The sequence below is a fragment of the Rhododendron vialii genome, chromosome 8a (assembly GCF_030253575.1).
Source record: "Rhododendron vialii isolate Sample 1 chromosome 8a, ASM3025357v1".
Taxonomy (NCBI): Eukaryota; Viridiplantae; Streptophyta; class Magnoliopsida; order Ericales; family Ericaceae; genus Rhododendron; species Rhododendron vialii.
In genome coordinates, this window is record NC_080564.1 from 23,812,597 (window position 1) to 23,824,828 (window position 12,232).

The 12,232-nt window shown below is 38.6% G+C and overlaps 1 protein-coding gene across 1 annotated transcript in view; it reads left to right on the forward strand.

Annotated features, from left to right (window-relative positions):
• The window catches only part of LOC131299181 (DExH-box ATP-dependent RNA helicase DExH14), a 62,395-nt gene that overhangs the window by 37,681 nt on the left and 12,482 nt on the right, over nt 1–12,232 (forward strand). Inside the window, exons 31-44 of the mRNA XM_058324788.1 lie at nt 1,322–1,411; nt 1,496–1,621; nt 1,735–1,797; nt 3,578–3,666; nt 3,841–3,931; nt 5,420–5,569; nt 5,677–5,868; nt 6,045–6,110; nt 8,519–8,674; nt 8,765–8,908; nt 11,131–11,198; nt 11,267–11,432; nt 11,517–11,579; nt 12,045–12,140. Of these exons, the coding sequence (XP_058180771.1) occupies nt 1,322–1,411; nt 1,496–1,621; nt 1,735–1,797; nt 3,578–3,666; nt 3,841–3,931; nt 5,420–5,569; nt 5,677–5,868; nt 6,045–6,110; nt 8,519–8,674; nt 8,765–8,908; nt 11,131–11,198; nt 11,267–11,432; nt 11,517–11,579; nt 12,045–12,140 (1,560 nt within the window). The remainder of the gene's footprint in view (nt 1–1,321; nt 1,412–1,495; nt 1,622–1,734; nt 1,798–3,577; nt 3,667–3,840; nt 3,932–5,419; nt 5,570–5,676; nt 5,869–6,044; nt 6,111–8,518; nt 8,675–8,764; nt 8,909–11,130; nt 11,199–11,266; nt 11,433–11,516; nt 11,580–12,044; nt 12,141–12,232) is intronic.

Consider the following 12,232-nt stretch of genomic DNA (forward strand, 5'->3'; position numbering starts at 1 on the left):
TGGTGGTTGTTGGTTGGTAATTGAAGTTGGTTGTTATTGGTTGTTGAAGTTGGTTTTGTTGGTCATTGAAATTATTTCGTTGAATTCGTTCGTTGATTCGTTGGTCGTTGAATTCGTTTGTTGGTCGTTGAAATTATTTCGTTGAAGTTGAAGTCGTTGCGTTCGTTGAAGTCGTTCGTTGGTCGTTGCTATTGAAAGTTGTTCTATTGTTTTTAACAAGTTGGTTATTTTTTGTTATTGATGTTAGTAGTTGAGGTAATTGTTTCGTTGGTTGATATGTAACAAGCTGGAGAGTCTCCAGCTTGAGGGGGAGTGTTAGAATATAGTATTGCTATTAGTCCCACATTGGTTAATGTAGTCTTATGTTACGATTTTCCATTATATAAATAAGAGTTGATTGTGTTAGGGTTAGTTAACACAACACCCTATACGCTTTTCCTTCTTTCTCTCAAAACAAAGCTCTGTCTACTCTATTGCCTCTAATCATCAGTCCTCTGTGTGTGTGTGTGTGTGTATATAAACTTACATCTCTCTCTCTCTCTCTCTCTATATATATATATATATGTGTGTGTGTGTGTGTGTGTGTGTGTGTGTGTTTTATATAGCTCTGTTTTCTTCACTTTAATTCCAGTTTTGTGCCTACACTGATGCCACCCTATTAGCAATCAGTTGCGTTTCCAAGTGCAAGAAGAATGTTACAGGTACAAAATGAAGATCGGCTAATTAACGAAAAATCCACCAAAACCCAAGCCAAACCAAGCTCCTCAAAGCCACCATAAATTTCACTTGAAAACCACCCAAATTGATCAAAACCCCCACAATTTCTGCAAGAAAACAAAAACAAAGACAGACTATTAGCCCACTTCAGAGTCAACAAGAACAAGACTAAGCTCATCAAAACCACTAAGTTAGGAACAACCATCATCAAAACTCAATTCCTAAGCTGAATTTTACCTTCAAACAAGTTTGTTAGGTTGGATAGGTAGGTAGGGAGTAGGTAGGTAGGTAGGTAGGTAGGGAGGGAGGGAGGGAGGGAGGGAGAGAGAGGGAGGGAGAGAGGGAGAGAGAGAGAGAGGGAAATAGAGTCATGAATGTTAGCTAGCTAGGACAATACCATTAGTAATTTGATGGCAATTGGCATTAACAGGTTAATTGAGAAGTGGGCTAATTGATAGTATTTCAATGCCAGGTGTTTGAGACATTGAGCCGAAAGTTTTGGAACAATTCTGAAATTTTCCAATAATATGTCTCCATAGTAATTGCATGTCTGTCGTGCTTATTTCTATGTTTATTGACATGCTTGGTATTTTTACTATTGTAGGTCATTTACATAGCACCCCTGAAGGCTATCGTCCGAGAGAGAATGAATGACTGGAGGAAGCGTCTCGTTTCTCAACTCGGAAAGAAGATGGTGCTAACTTTTGTTGCTCTCTATGCATAAACAGATTAAGTAGAAGGTATCAAAATTCAGATGATAATATGATGTTCCTATCAGGTTGAAATGACAGGGGATTACACTCCAGATTTGATGGCTCTACTGTCAGCCGATATCATCATTTCTACGCCGGAAAAGTGGGATGGTATTAGTCGTAATTGGCATAGTAGAAGCTATGTCACAAAGGTGCATTCTGTCATTTGTCAGCCATATCTTTTACGGCAATCTGTTGGGATCCCTTGATTTATTATAGAATGTAACATTGGCCTCATCCGGATTGTTGTTTTTGTTTCTTGAAGGTTGGGCTTATGATTTTGGATGAAATTCACTTACTTGGAGCTGATCGTGGGCCAATTCTTGAGGTATGCTTTCATTGTAATACACTCGATTTTATTTCATAGCTTGCAATTTTCTCAATTTCCTAGTTCTGCTCTCATTTGACACATCTTCATTGATAATTACATCACAGAATACAAGTTAATATTGTTTTTAGGTATTTTAATACATTGGAAAACAAACCATTACAGGTGCTAAGGGGCATAACCCAAATATCAAAAACAAACAAAGCACTAGCCACACACTGATACTAGACCAAACAAAACCAAGACTAGCAAGGAGCATACCAGAAGCCGAAAACAGACACAATGATGTGAAACACCAGACCAAACAACAAAGGCTAAATCATGAAGGGACAAGCCAGAACCAACATCAACACAGTGACGCTGAAACTAGACCCTACCACCAGACCAGATCCACTAGCCAGAGGAAAACACTTTAAAAGATATGTTCCATTGTATGCAAAGGACTTTGTTTTGATCTGTTATCTTGATATGCCTCCAAGAGCTCAAACAACCTGTGATATCCAATGCCAGCAATCAACATAGGAGAATCTAGGCCCCAAGTGTTGAAAGATTCTAGAATTCCTTTCCCTCCATACATGGTAGTAGCCAAAGATAATTTCCAGACAGTTGCTACCATGCTTCTTCCTCCGCTGAAAGTAATTCCAGACTTGACTTGCAGAGGGGCAAGTGAGGAACAGATGGACATGATCCTCAGCAACAGCATTACACAGCACACACATTGGGTCATGAATCAATCCCCATTGGCAAAGCCTATCCCTGATGGGCAGTCTGCCATATATAGCCATCAATAGAATAATGGCCCATCCAGTGATTGAAAAAGCGTGCCTAGGCGACCGCCTAGGTGAGGCGAGGCGTGAGGCGACCCTGTCTCGCCTCAGAGGTTCGAGGTGAGACGAGGTTGAAGGAGGCAACCGACTAGGCGTAAAAAGCTCGCATAGGCGTGAGGCGCTAAAAAATTGCAACTAGGCGTCGTTTAGGGTTTTCAAAGCTGTCGGGAGGCTGCTGGAAGCTTCCAGAGATCTGCTGAAGCTTTGTGGTGACAAAACAGAGTCCGACGATGGTCGCCGGTGGCTGGGTGTTGCAAATATGGGATCAAAACAGTCAAAACAATTGCTTCATAGCACTGACAGAGGTTACCGAAGCGCAAACACAGGTCCGGCAAGGTTGCTGGAGACAAAAGAGAGTCCGACGAGGGTCTGGCGAGTGTCGCCGGAGACAGACGAAGGCTGGCGAGGTGTGCAGAAGGCAGATTGGTTCCGTAGAAGACTGATTCAGGGGAGAAATAGCAAAAACACAGGTCCGGCAAGGTTGCCGGACGGCAAGTGTCACCGGAGACAGACGAAGGCCGGCGAGAGTCGCCGGAGGCAGATCGGTGCTGCAAAAGACTGATTGAGGGGAGAAATAGTGAAAACAGGGGCTGTCGGTTATGTTATTATGTAGTATATATATCTTTCTTTCTCTTTTTTTTTTTTAAATGCTCACCTTGCTTCAATGAGGCACTCGCCTCGCCTCGCTTCAATGAGGGCTTTGTCGCCTCGTGTATTTAAATCGCTGGGCCCATCTAGGGACCAAACAGCCTTATGCCAAGGAACAAAAAGTCAATCTTGATTTGCAAGAAAATGTTGTCATGCAGATTGTCATCTAAAATTTGCTCTAGAAACATCGCCTTATGTACATTCTTGTATTATTGGATGTACATTTTAAGAATTGTTTGCATAAAGCCATTCACATCGGCTGGTCAGGCAATGTGTATCTTACCCACCGAATTTTGTGTTTCTAGGTAATTGTATCAAGGATGAGATACATATCATCGCAGACAGAGCGTGCAGTTCGATTTGTGGGCCTTTCAACAGCCTTAGCAAATGCACAGTATGTTTTATGTACTTTGTTTTTGCTTTGATAGACTCTTAAGTCTTCTCTCTTCTTCTTGTGGATCTCTCTTCCAGCATGGACTTTGAGACATTTATTATTGTGGTTTGTTGACATGAATAGTTCTTTCTGTTCTTTTATGTGGGTAATGCTCATTCTTACCTGTATATGTAGTGATTTGGCTGACTGGCTGGGGGTTGGTGAAATTGGACTGTTCAACTTCAAGCCTAGTGTGAGGCCAGTACCTCTCGAAGTTCATATTCAGGCAAGTGTGGTGATTTTCTGTTATACTCTCTTTTTCAATTACCCTAAACTGTATTGCATCATCTCTACTTGTTAGCATGAATGAAAAATATGCATATCATGTACTGAGTCCACTCTTTGGTTTTATTTTTGTTGTATTCCTACATGATCACGTGGAATCTATTTTACAGAATTTGATTAGGTTGTTAAAGTAAAATGGACAATTAGGAGAATTTAAATCTCTGAAGACTTACCTGGAAAACTACGTATTGATGGCTGCTACTGTAGACAATCAGTTGCCTAAAGCTAGGTTGTGACGGAATGAAACCATTTCTGGTTTCAAGCTCACAGCTTACTGAGTTCATTATCAATATTTACTTCCAAAATTGGACCTCAATAAGGTACTCAGCTTTTTAATAAATCCAGTCCATCCTATCCGGAATGCCTGGCAATCTTTAGCCCTGCATGCATAACCTGACACATGCTATTTTTTCAAATTAAATATCACGAGTAGTAGATCCACTTATGAACTGAATTTCATTTGTCACTATATTTTTTAGAAACCGAAACGCCTCAGGGCCTCTTTTATTTGTTGATGCTGTTTGATTCTTGAAATTTTCATTTGATGGTAATGCTATTAAATTTAAATGATTCCAAATTCAAAGTCCACGTGGAAAGGAGAATTGGGTAGGGTTTTTTTTTTTTTTTGTGTTGGTCAAATATCTATGCAATTATTTACAGACTGGATCTTAGGCTAGTTGAGGAATTTTGATTCTAGAACAAAGATTCAATCGTCTCTTAGTTTGCCAAAGGTTGAATACTGAGTTTGAACCTGTGACGGCAAACATTTGGCACTATTATTTGAACTCTGGCCCATTCATTTCATAAAAGTTTTGGGGAAAAAAAAAAGGTACCATGTTGTCAAGGTATAGTAAAGAGTGTTCTCCTATTTACCAAACTGGAAGAAGAGCAAGACCGAAATTGAAGGAATGGTGGGAGGAGCAGAAGAGAAGACTTTCGTTTCGGCCAGAAGTGCTGGTCATGAAAGAGGAAGGACATAGATTGGTATCAGACAAGACATTGCAGGGAGCAGTAGATAAGTCACATGCACACTAATGTTACAGAAAATCGGCCCAATAGGGAAAGACAAATTCAGAGGGGAACTGCTGAGTCATCCACCCTTGCATATTTTTGATGCATCATCACATGGCCATTGTGGAACTTCTCGAGAATCACGTCCTTTGCCTATATGCAAATTGGAAGAGCAGAAGTTTGAAAAGGTTATGATAAGTGCACCAAAAAAGGGAAAATATTCTCTCACATGCCCATATCGACTCATCAAGCAAACGTTGGTCAAAGTTCACTTAAGAGGCATTTCTTTTCTTCTTCTTGGGCAGAATTTTTATCTAGCTATTGTGTGATGAATGAAATGTTTTGCCCCCCAGTTAACTCTACTATAACTAGCTATTTGACAATAATAAAATGATTGGAATCTATCACCTTTATTCAGGGGTACCCAGGGAAGTTCTACTGTCCACGGATGAACAGCATGAATAAACCAACGTATGCTGCCATATGTACCCATTCACCTGCAAAACCAGTTCTTATATTTGTTTCGTCTCGGCGCCAGACGAGGCTCACTGCACTAGACCTAATTCAGGTGGGATCCGGTATCATTCTCAGTAAATAAATTGTTTTAGGGAGCAGTACAAATAAAAACTATGCATGTCAAGTAGCAGTACATATGATTCTTCTGCATTAATCTAGTTTGCAGCCTCAGATGAGCAACCACGGCAATTTCTTAACGTGTCAGAAGAAACACTACAGATGATTCTTTCTCAAGTCACAGATCAGAATCTGCGGCACACTTTACAATTTGGCATTGGGTTACACCATGCAGGACTGAATGACAGAGACAGATCTCTGGTTGAGGAACTTTTTGCAAACAACAAGATCCAGGCAATTATCAATCTACTGAAAAATTTGTCATTTCTATTTGGAAAGAATGTAAAATTTTGAAACCCGACGGCTGCAGCCTCATTCATTTTGGTGACTGCATTTTAATCTCTGTTTATTTTTTGGGAATTAAAAGAGCTTCATTGGTAATAAGCATTGTAATCTTTGTACTACAATAGGTATTGGTTTGCACTAGCACATTGGCATGGGGAGTAAACCTTCCAGCTCATCTGGTTATTATCAAGGTGAGGGAAAATCTATTTATGATATGCTTTTGTCCATATTCAGTAATCTCCAATATTTGGGCTAGACCTTACGGCACCTTTTGTCTATTTTACTTCTCTACTTTTTTCTTTTTTCGTTTCTATTCTGACACGGTTCTTATCGAAATTGGAATATTAGTTTCTCATAGTGTAGGGCAAACATAATTTTTTATTTGTGAAGTACTAATCAAACCTTCATTATGTAATTTTCAATTATAGTAGGCCAATATTTTTTTCACCATTGTAGTTCTTGGACTGATTCTGGATGGAAAGCAGGCTCATTGAAAATTTTGACTCTCTCCGATACCAGATAGGATTCCCTCACTTAAAAACTGTCAATCTCCATTCTTTTGCAAGAAATTTCCACTCAACACCTAAAACTTTATTTTTTGTGTCTTGAATGAGGTAATGGAACACTGAAGGGTAAGGCTCCCTGGAATTGAATCTATGTTGCCATTAAAACTATGTTCACCTTAGCATAGTGGTAGTAAAAAAATACATGAAAGAAATAACATATTAGCTCTTCTGTCATTCCAAAGTGGTATCTAGATTCATTTCTTTTCACCAGAATAAAATTTGTGGTCTCATTTCATGCATTACATTGTTGGTTAGACATGCGATGATATTTTACTTTAGGAAAATAATTTTCTTTTCTTTGTTCACTGTTGGTGACAAGATCCTTATGACAGACTTCAGGTATGGGATAGGCTTCATTGTTGATTTGATTTTTTGTGTTTTGTTTGTTCTCTGCACAATTTATCTATTGCCTGGTAAATTGAAATCTGGCTGAGGGGGAGGAGAAGTGGTTTAATGTTACTGCAAATGTAAACCCGTCATCCACTGCTTCTGTTAGTACTCAACCAAATAATATATGAAATCTATTGACGAAAAGAATCCAGGAAAATGAGGGTCCTTTTGCATTTGTCAAGTCCTATGTGGTCTATCTCTTTTGCTCCATGCGATCATTGAGATGGATATTTGTGTTTAACACCATTAAGGTTCCTCTTTTCTTTTGGTTTATGCTTCCAACTTTCCAAGTGTAATCTCGTGTCTCAAAGATTTCAATGTTTGTTTCCTTTCTAAATCATTTACTTGCAATCAGACCAGTTGAAATACCTTTTGTTATAGTTATTTGACTTATTTCTTTTAACATGATACATACATATTTGTGTAGCTGTACTTGGTATCTAGTTAATACAGTTTGATCTTGACTACAATTTATGAATGCTTCATGTTGATTCATATTGGTAGCAGTGTTTCCACTTGAAAGCCGATGCCTACTGTCCGTTTGGCGGGCGGCGAAGGGAATGGGATAAGGGCCTTGGGGTATAAGTTAATTGAGGCTCACTTTTCTTATCCGGTGTCTGGTTCCCCCCGCTGCACCCAGACTGCTTATCTGGTGGATATGCAGGTGTCTTAGCAAAACCCACCTCACCCCAGGATAAACTTATCCAGGAGGGCGTAATTCCCGGCGTGGCCCTCAAACCTCTCCAAACTCTTTTTCTATTGTCACTACAAGAGGCAACTAAGTAAACTCTCGCATTATTTCTTTGTCCACCCACTCTTATCCGTCCATTTTAACTTCCAAACAAACCCCTTCTTAGTTAATCCCTTCTTCTTATAACGTATCCACCTACTATCCACCCTTCTTCTTTATCCCTCAAAACCTTATCCACCCATACGAACCTGGAAATGATCTGTATACTGTGCCGGTACAGCTTCTTAAATAAAGTGTTGAGACCAGTAACCACACTACTTATTTTACTTATTTTGTGTGATAGCCTTTAGTTGTTTAATAGCACATTACTGATTTTTATACTCTCAAAGAATGTTTGTGATTTTCCGCATTTGTGTCAATTTTCTTTATTTATTCTGAATTTCCTAGTTCCTATCAAATGTTACGTATCCAGCAGGAAGTAGTACCTGAAATTGATTGTAAGTCGGGAATGAAGTTTAAATGACAGTATTGAACTGGGCTGAGCAACCGTTTTGGGAAAACTATCTATGGAGCTCAAACTTCGGTTATAGGCGTTTCTGTTTGACTCCTTGATCTTGTTTCCCTCATACTTTGGTTAAATCTCCTTGTGTCCCTCATCTTCTTCTTTACCTGTCAGAAAGTATTGGAAAAATTGGCTTTCTTCCTCCAATTCATAACCACACCTCTATGGTGCTTTTGCATCTGTTTGTATTTGCCTGTGCAAGGTCCTCTTTCCAGCGGCTTGTAACATACTCAAATGACATATTTGTGTTTTAACACCTTGAAAGTGGCTTAAAAGGCAACCACCTTCTGTCATGATTCATGACTAGTTCGTGTGTCCAGATACAACCATGCACCTTCAGTACATGCCTCACTTGGGGTATAACTTGTAGTGCATCAATTCTTATTGCAGGGAACAGAATTTTATGATGCAAAAGCAAAACGATATGTAGATTTTCCCATCACAGATATCTTGCAAATGATGGGTCGTGCAGGTCGACCACAGTATGATCAACATGGGAAAGCTGTCATTCTTGTTCACGATCCCAAAAAGAGCTTCTACAAGAAGGTTAAATAAAGAGCTTTGACCATATGCATTATGATTAGTTAGTGGTTTTCTCTTTGTAGTTGCTGGAATAACTAGTTTTATTTTTTGCAGTTTCTGTATGAACCATTCCCAGTTGAAAGTAGTCTGAGGGAGCAGTTGCATAACCACATTAATGCTGAGATAGTTTCTGGAACTATTTGCCATAAAGAGGATGCAATTCACTACCTTACCTGGACTTATTTGTTTCGGAGATTGGTAAAATTTTGACAATTTCTATTGCTGCACATTAAGTGAATCAGTGCTTACAGCACCTTGCTTGGTCCAGAGTTATTCTAGGCGCCCTCTCATTTTCTTGTTATACTCCAGAAGGATAAATCTTGTACTTGAGTTCTCCATTTTGTATTCTCAAGGTCTTCCTGTGACTATCAAAAAACGAAATTGGACATTCTCTCAGTCGTCAAAACGATAATTGTGTTGATTGCGTTCACCTACACCTATCAGGAAAGAGCAACCACTGAGTAAGAATCGTGGTAACTACACACACACACACACACACTTGGAATGCAGGCGCATTTTAGGTATTGGATTTGGGAATATGCATAAAAAGTTTGGGAAGAGAAAAAGATGGTCTTATTTTGCCTGATAATGGCAGCCAATGTTTCGAACATCTATACAAGGTTGATGTCAAGAAGCAGAGTCCTGTATCAGAAACTTGAAGGGTTACATGAGAACACGTTTTTCACATTTTTGTTGTAGGACGTTCTAAAATGAGTAAAATGTAAAATGCATGTGTGATATGAAGAGGTTGTTAACTTTCCATGTTATTTTAGTTGTTGGAAGTGTTTCTTTGGTTTCTTCACATGATTAGGATTAGATTCTTTTTATTTAGACAGAAATGGTAAATTCGTCGAAGTTAAACAGAAGTTGCAACTTATGGTAGCTAATCGCATGTTCAGTTTCCTTTTTTTTTTTTTCCAGTAAACACCAATCTTGTTTGGCAAACTGGTTTTAGATTTTTCTTTCTCTCTTTCTAAAGACAACCCAATTTCAAGAAAACTCCAACAGGAAAGTTTTTGAAACTGTTTTGTACCTTAGTAGCACGAAGCGGGGGCGGAGGCGTGAGTGTGAGCGGAAGCGGGTGCGGGGGAGCGGAGACACCTAGAAGCTCCTAAGGTTGGGAGTGCCTAAGGAGCGTATATAGATTATATAAAAATATGTATATAAAATATCTTTAAATACTTCACCATTAACGGAAAAGTGATACTTACTAAAAAAAATTCCTATCTTGAAGTGTAATTATTGGAAGTTATATATTCTCAATTTGCAAAACTTCTTAACCAATATGATTCTCATATTCATATTTCCACAATGGCACAACTCCCTTAAAAGTAAGAGAATAACTGCCTTAAACGGTCCGATAAGCTCCCATCTTAGTTAGGAGCGAGCTCCCATCTTGGGGGGAGCGAGCTCCTGTCAAGCTCCCATCTTGGGAGCGCCAATTCTAGCGCAGCCATTTTAGAAGGATCCTGCTACTAAGTTTTGTACTCCATCTATCCCATTTTCTTTGTCCTTTTTCATTACCTGTGTCGTTCTTTAAACACTTATTATATGTTCCAATTTATAATAGTTTTTCATAATTTTGAAAATTTTGTATTATAGCCCTAATTGAGAACTATCAAATAAGATTCATATTGCATATTTTTGGAGATTCATATTAGAAGATATAAGTGATTGAAAACTGACTCAAACTTTGAAAAAGGACAAAGAAAATGGGACGGAGGGAGTACTTATTTGGTCATGCACACTACCAAATAGATTTTAAAGGTTTTGTACCCTTGGAAATTGAGATGTTAACATATTGGTTATCTTGCCAGCTGTTTGGAAAGATTTATGTTGAGGCAAGGTATGGCATCGAATCCATGAAGTTATTTATGTAGATTAACTAGCAGAGTGTATAGAGTGAACTACTAAAACACTGCTTGTCTACAATGATTCTCAATTTCGGTGATGTGGAAGGTGCGGCTCAAGTTAACCAATCCATAGACACATTCTCTTGCTTAAAATTATGAGGAGAAAAAATGATGCCATGTATGCAACATAATAAGCAAGAAGTGGACCTGGATGCTTTTTATTCTCAATTGCATTTTCAGCGTAATGATGGCAGTGATTGCGCAGAACATGCTTATCATGTTCCCTCAAACAATAGATAAGGAAAAAAAGAGGTATTGTAACTTAAATATGCTTGTGATACAATGCTGTAGCTATACATTTTTGCTGATAATTAAAATGCCATAAGAACTCATGAATCTTAGGAATTTGTGATTGATATTTCAGGAGTAAGGGAGGGTATATATAGAGTTCCAATGTTTATGTCTGTTGTTTATGGAATCACACCCCAGCTTCTACATTCAGCGTCAGGCTTTCAGCTGTCTTTGTTTCCCCTAAAGTTTCTTACAAAAAATATGTCCATATGACAGATGGTTAATCCAGCTTACTATGGCTTAGAGGATACTGGACCTGGAATTGTGAGTTCGTATTTGTCAAGGTAATAACCTATTGTAGGACTCAAGGTTTTGTTTCTGTGCTTGTTTCTGTAACCATTTTATTTGGCAGCTTGGTGCAAAACACCTTTGAGGATCTGGAAGACAGTGGGTGTGTGAAGATGAATGAAGACAGTGTGGAACCTATGATGTTGGGCTCAATAGCTTCTCAGTATTACCTGAAGTACATGACTGTTTCAATGTTTGGTTCAAACATAGGCCCAGATACGTCTCTTGAAGTAAAAATTCCGACATATTACCTGTTTAACTTTCAGGTTACTCCCCTTTTAAGCAATGTTTCACCTCATTTGTTTTTGTTGCAGGTTTTCCTTCACATACTGTCTGGTTCTTCTGAATATGATGAGCTTCCTGTGAGGCATAATGAGGTGGTTTTCTAATTGTGATGAGCTTCCTGTATGCCCATTCATATAATATTTTTTTGTTACTTATCAAACGAATAAATTCTGATTTTGCTTTCACTGACCGGGAAGGGTTTCTTGTAGTCTAAGTTTAACGTATTGGTGTATATTTAACTCGCCGAGAGTGTTACTTCCTTGATAATGTTGCTTTTAAAAATGAGCTCAGCAACCTTGCTTAATGCTCTATGTTATGTGAAGAGAGTTTTTCCACAATGCATGAAAGAATGATATTAGAAAAAATCTGAATGTCTGCTGTCCCCTAGTCTTTGGGCTTGTGAAGTCGATGAATCCAACACTTGGACATGTATATGATGCACTCTTTACTGGCTACATGATTTATTGGCTGCGGTCATGGCTTCATCTTCAAAGTTTATATTTATACACATGAAATGTCTGTTGAATTTTTTCTAATCATCCTCTCTCTTGTTTTAGGAAAACTACAATGAAGCATTGTCTGCGAAAGTTACATACATGGTGGATAAGAATCGTTTAGATGATCCACATGTTAAAGCGAATCTACTTTTTCAGGCCAGCATCACTTTTTAATCATCTTCTGAATATAATGCATGGTTCTGTTTGTTCTTGGGGTCTTATTTTTCATCTCTCTACACTGTTTTATC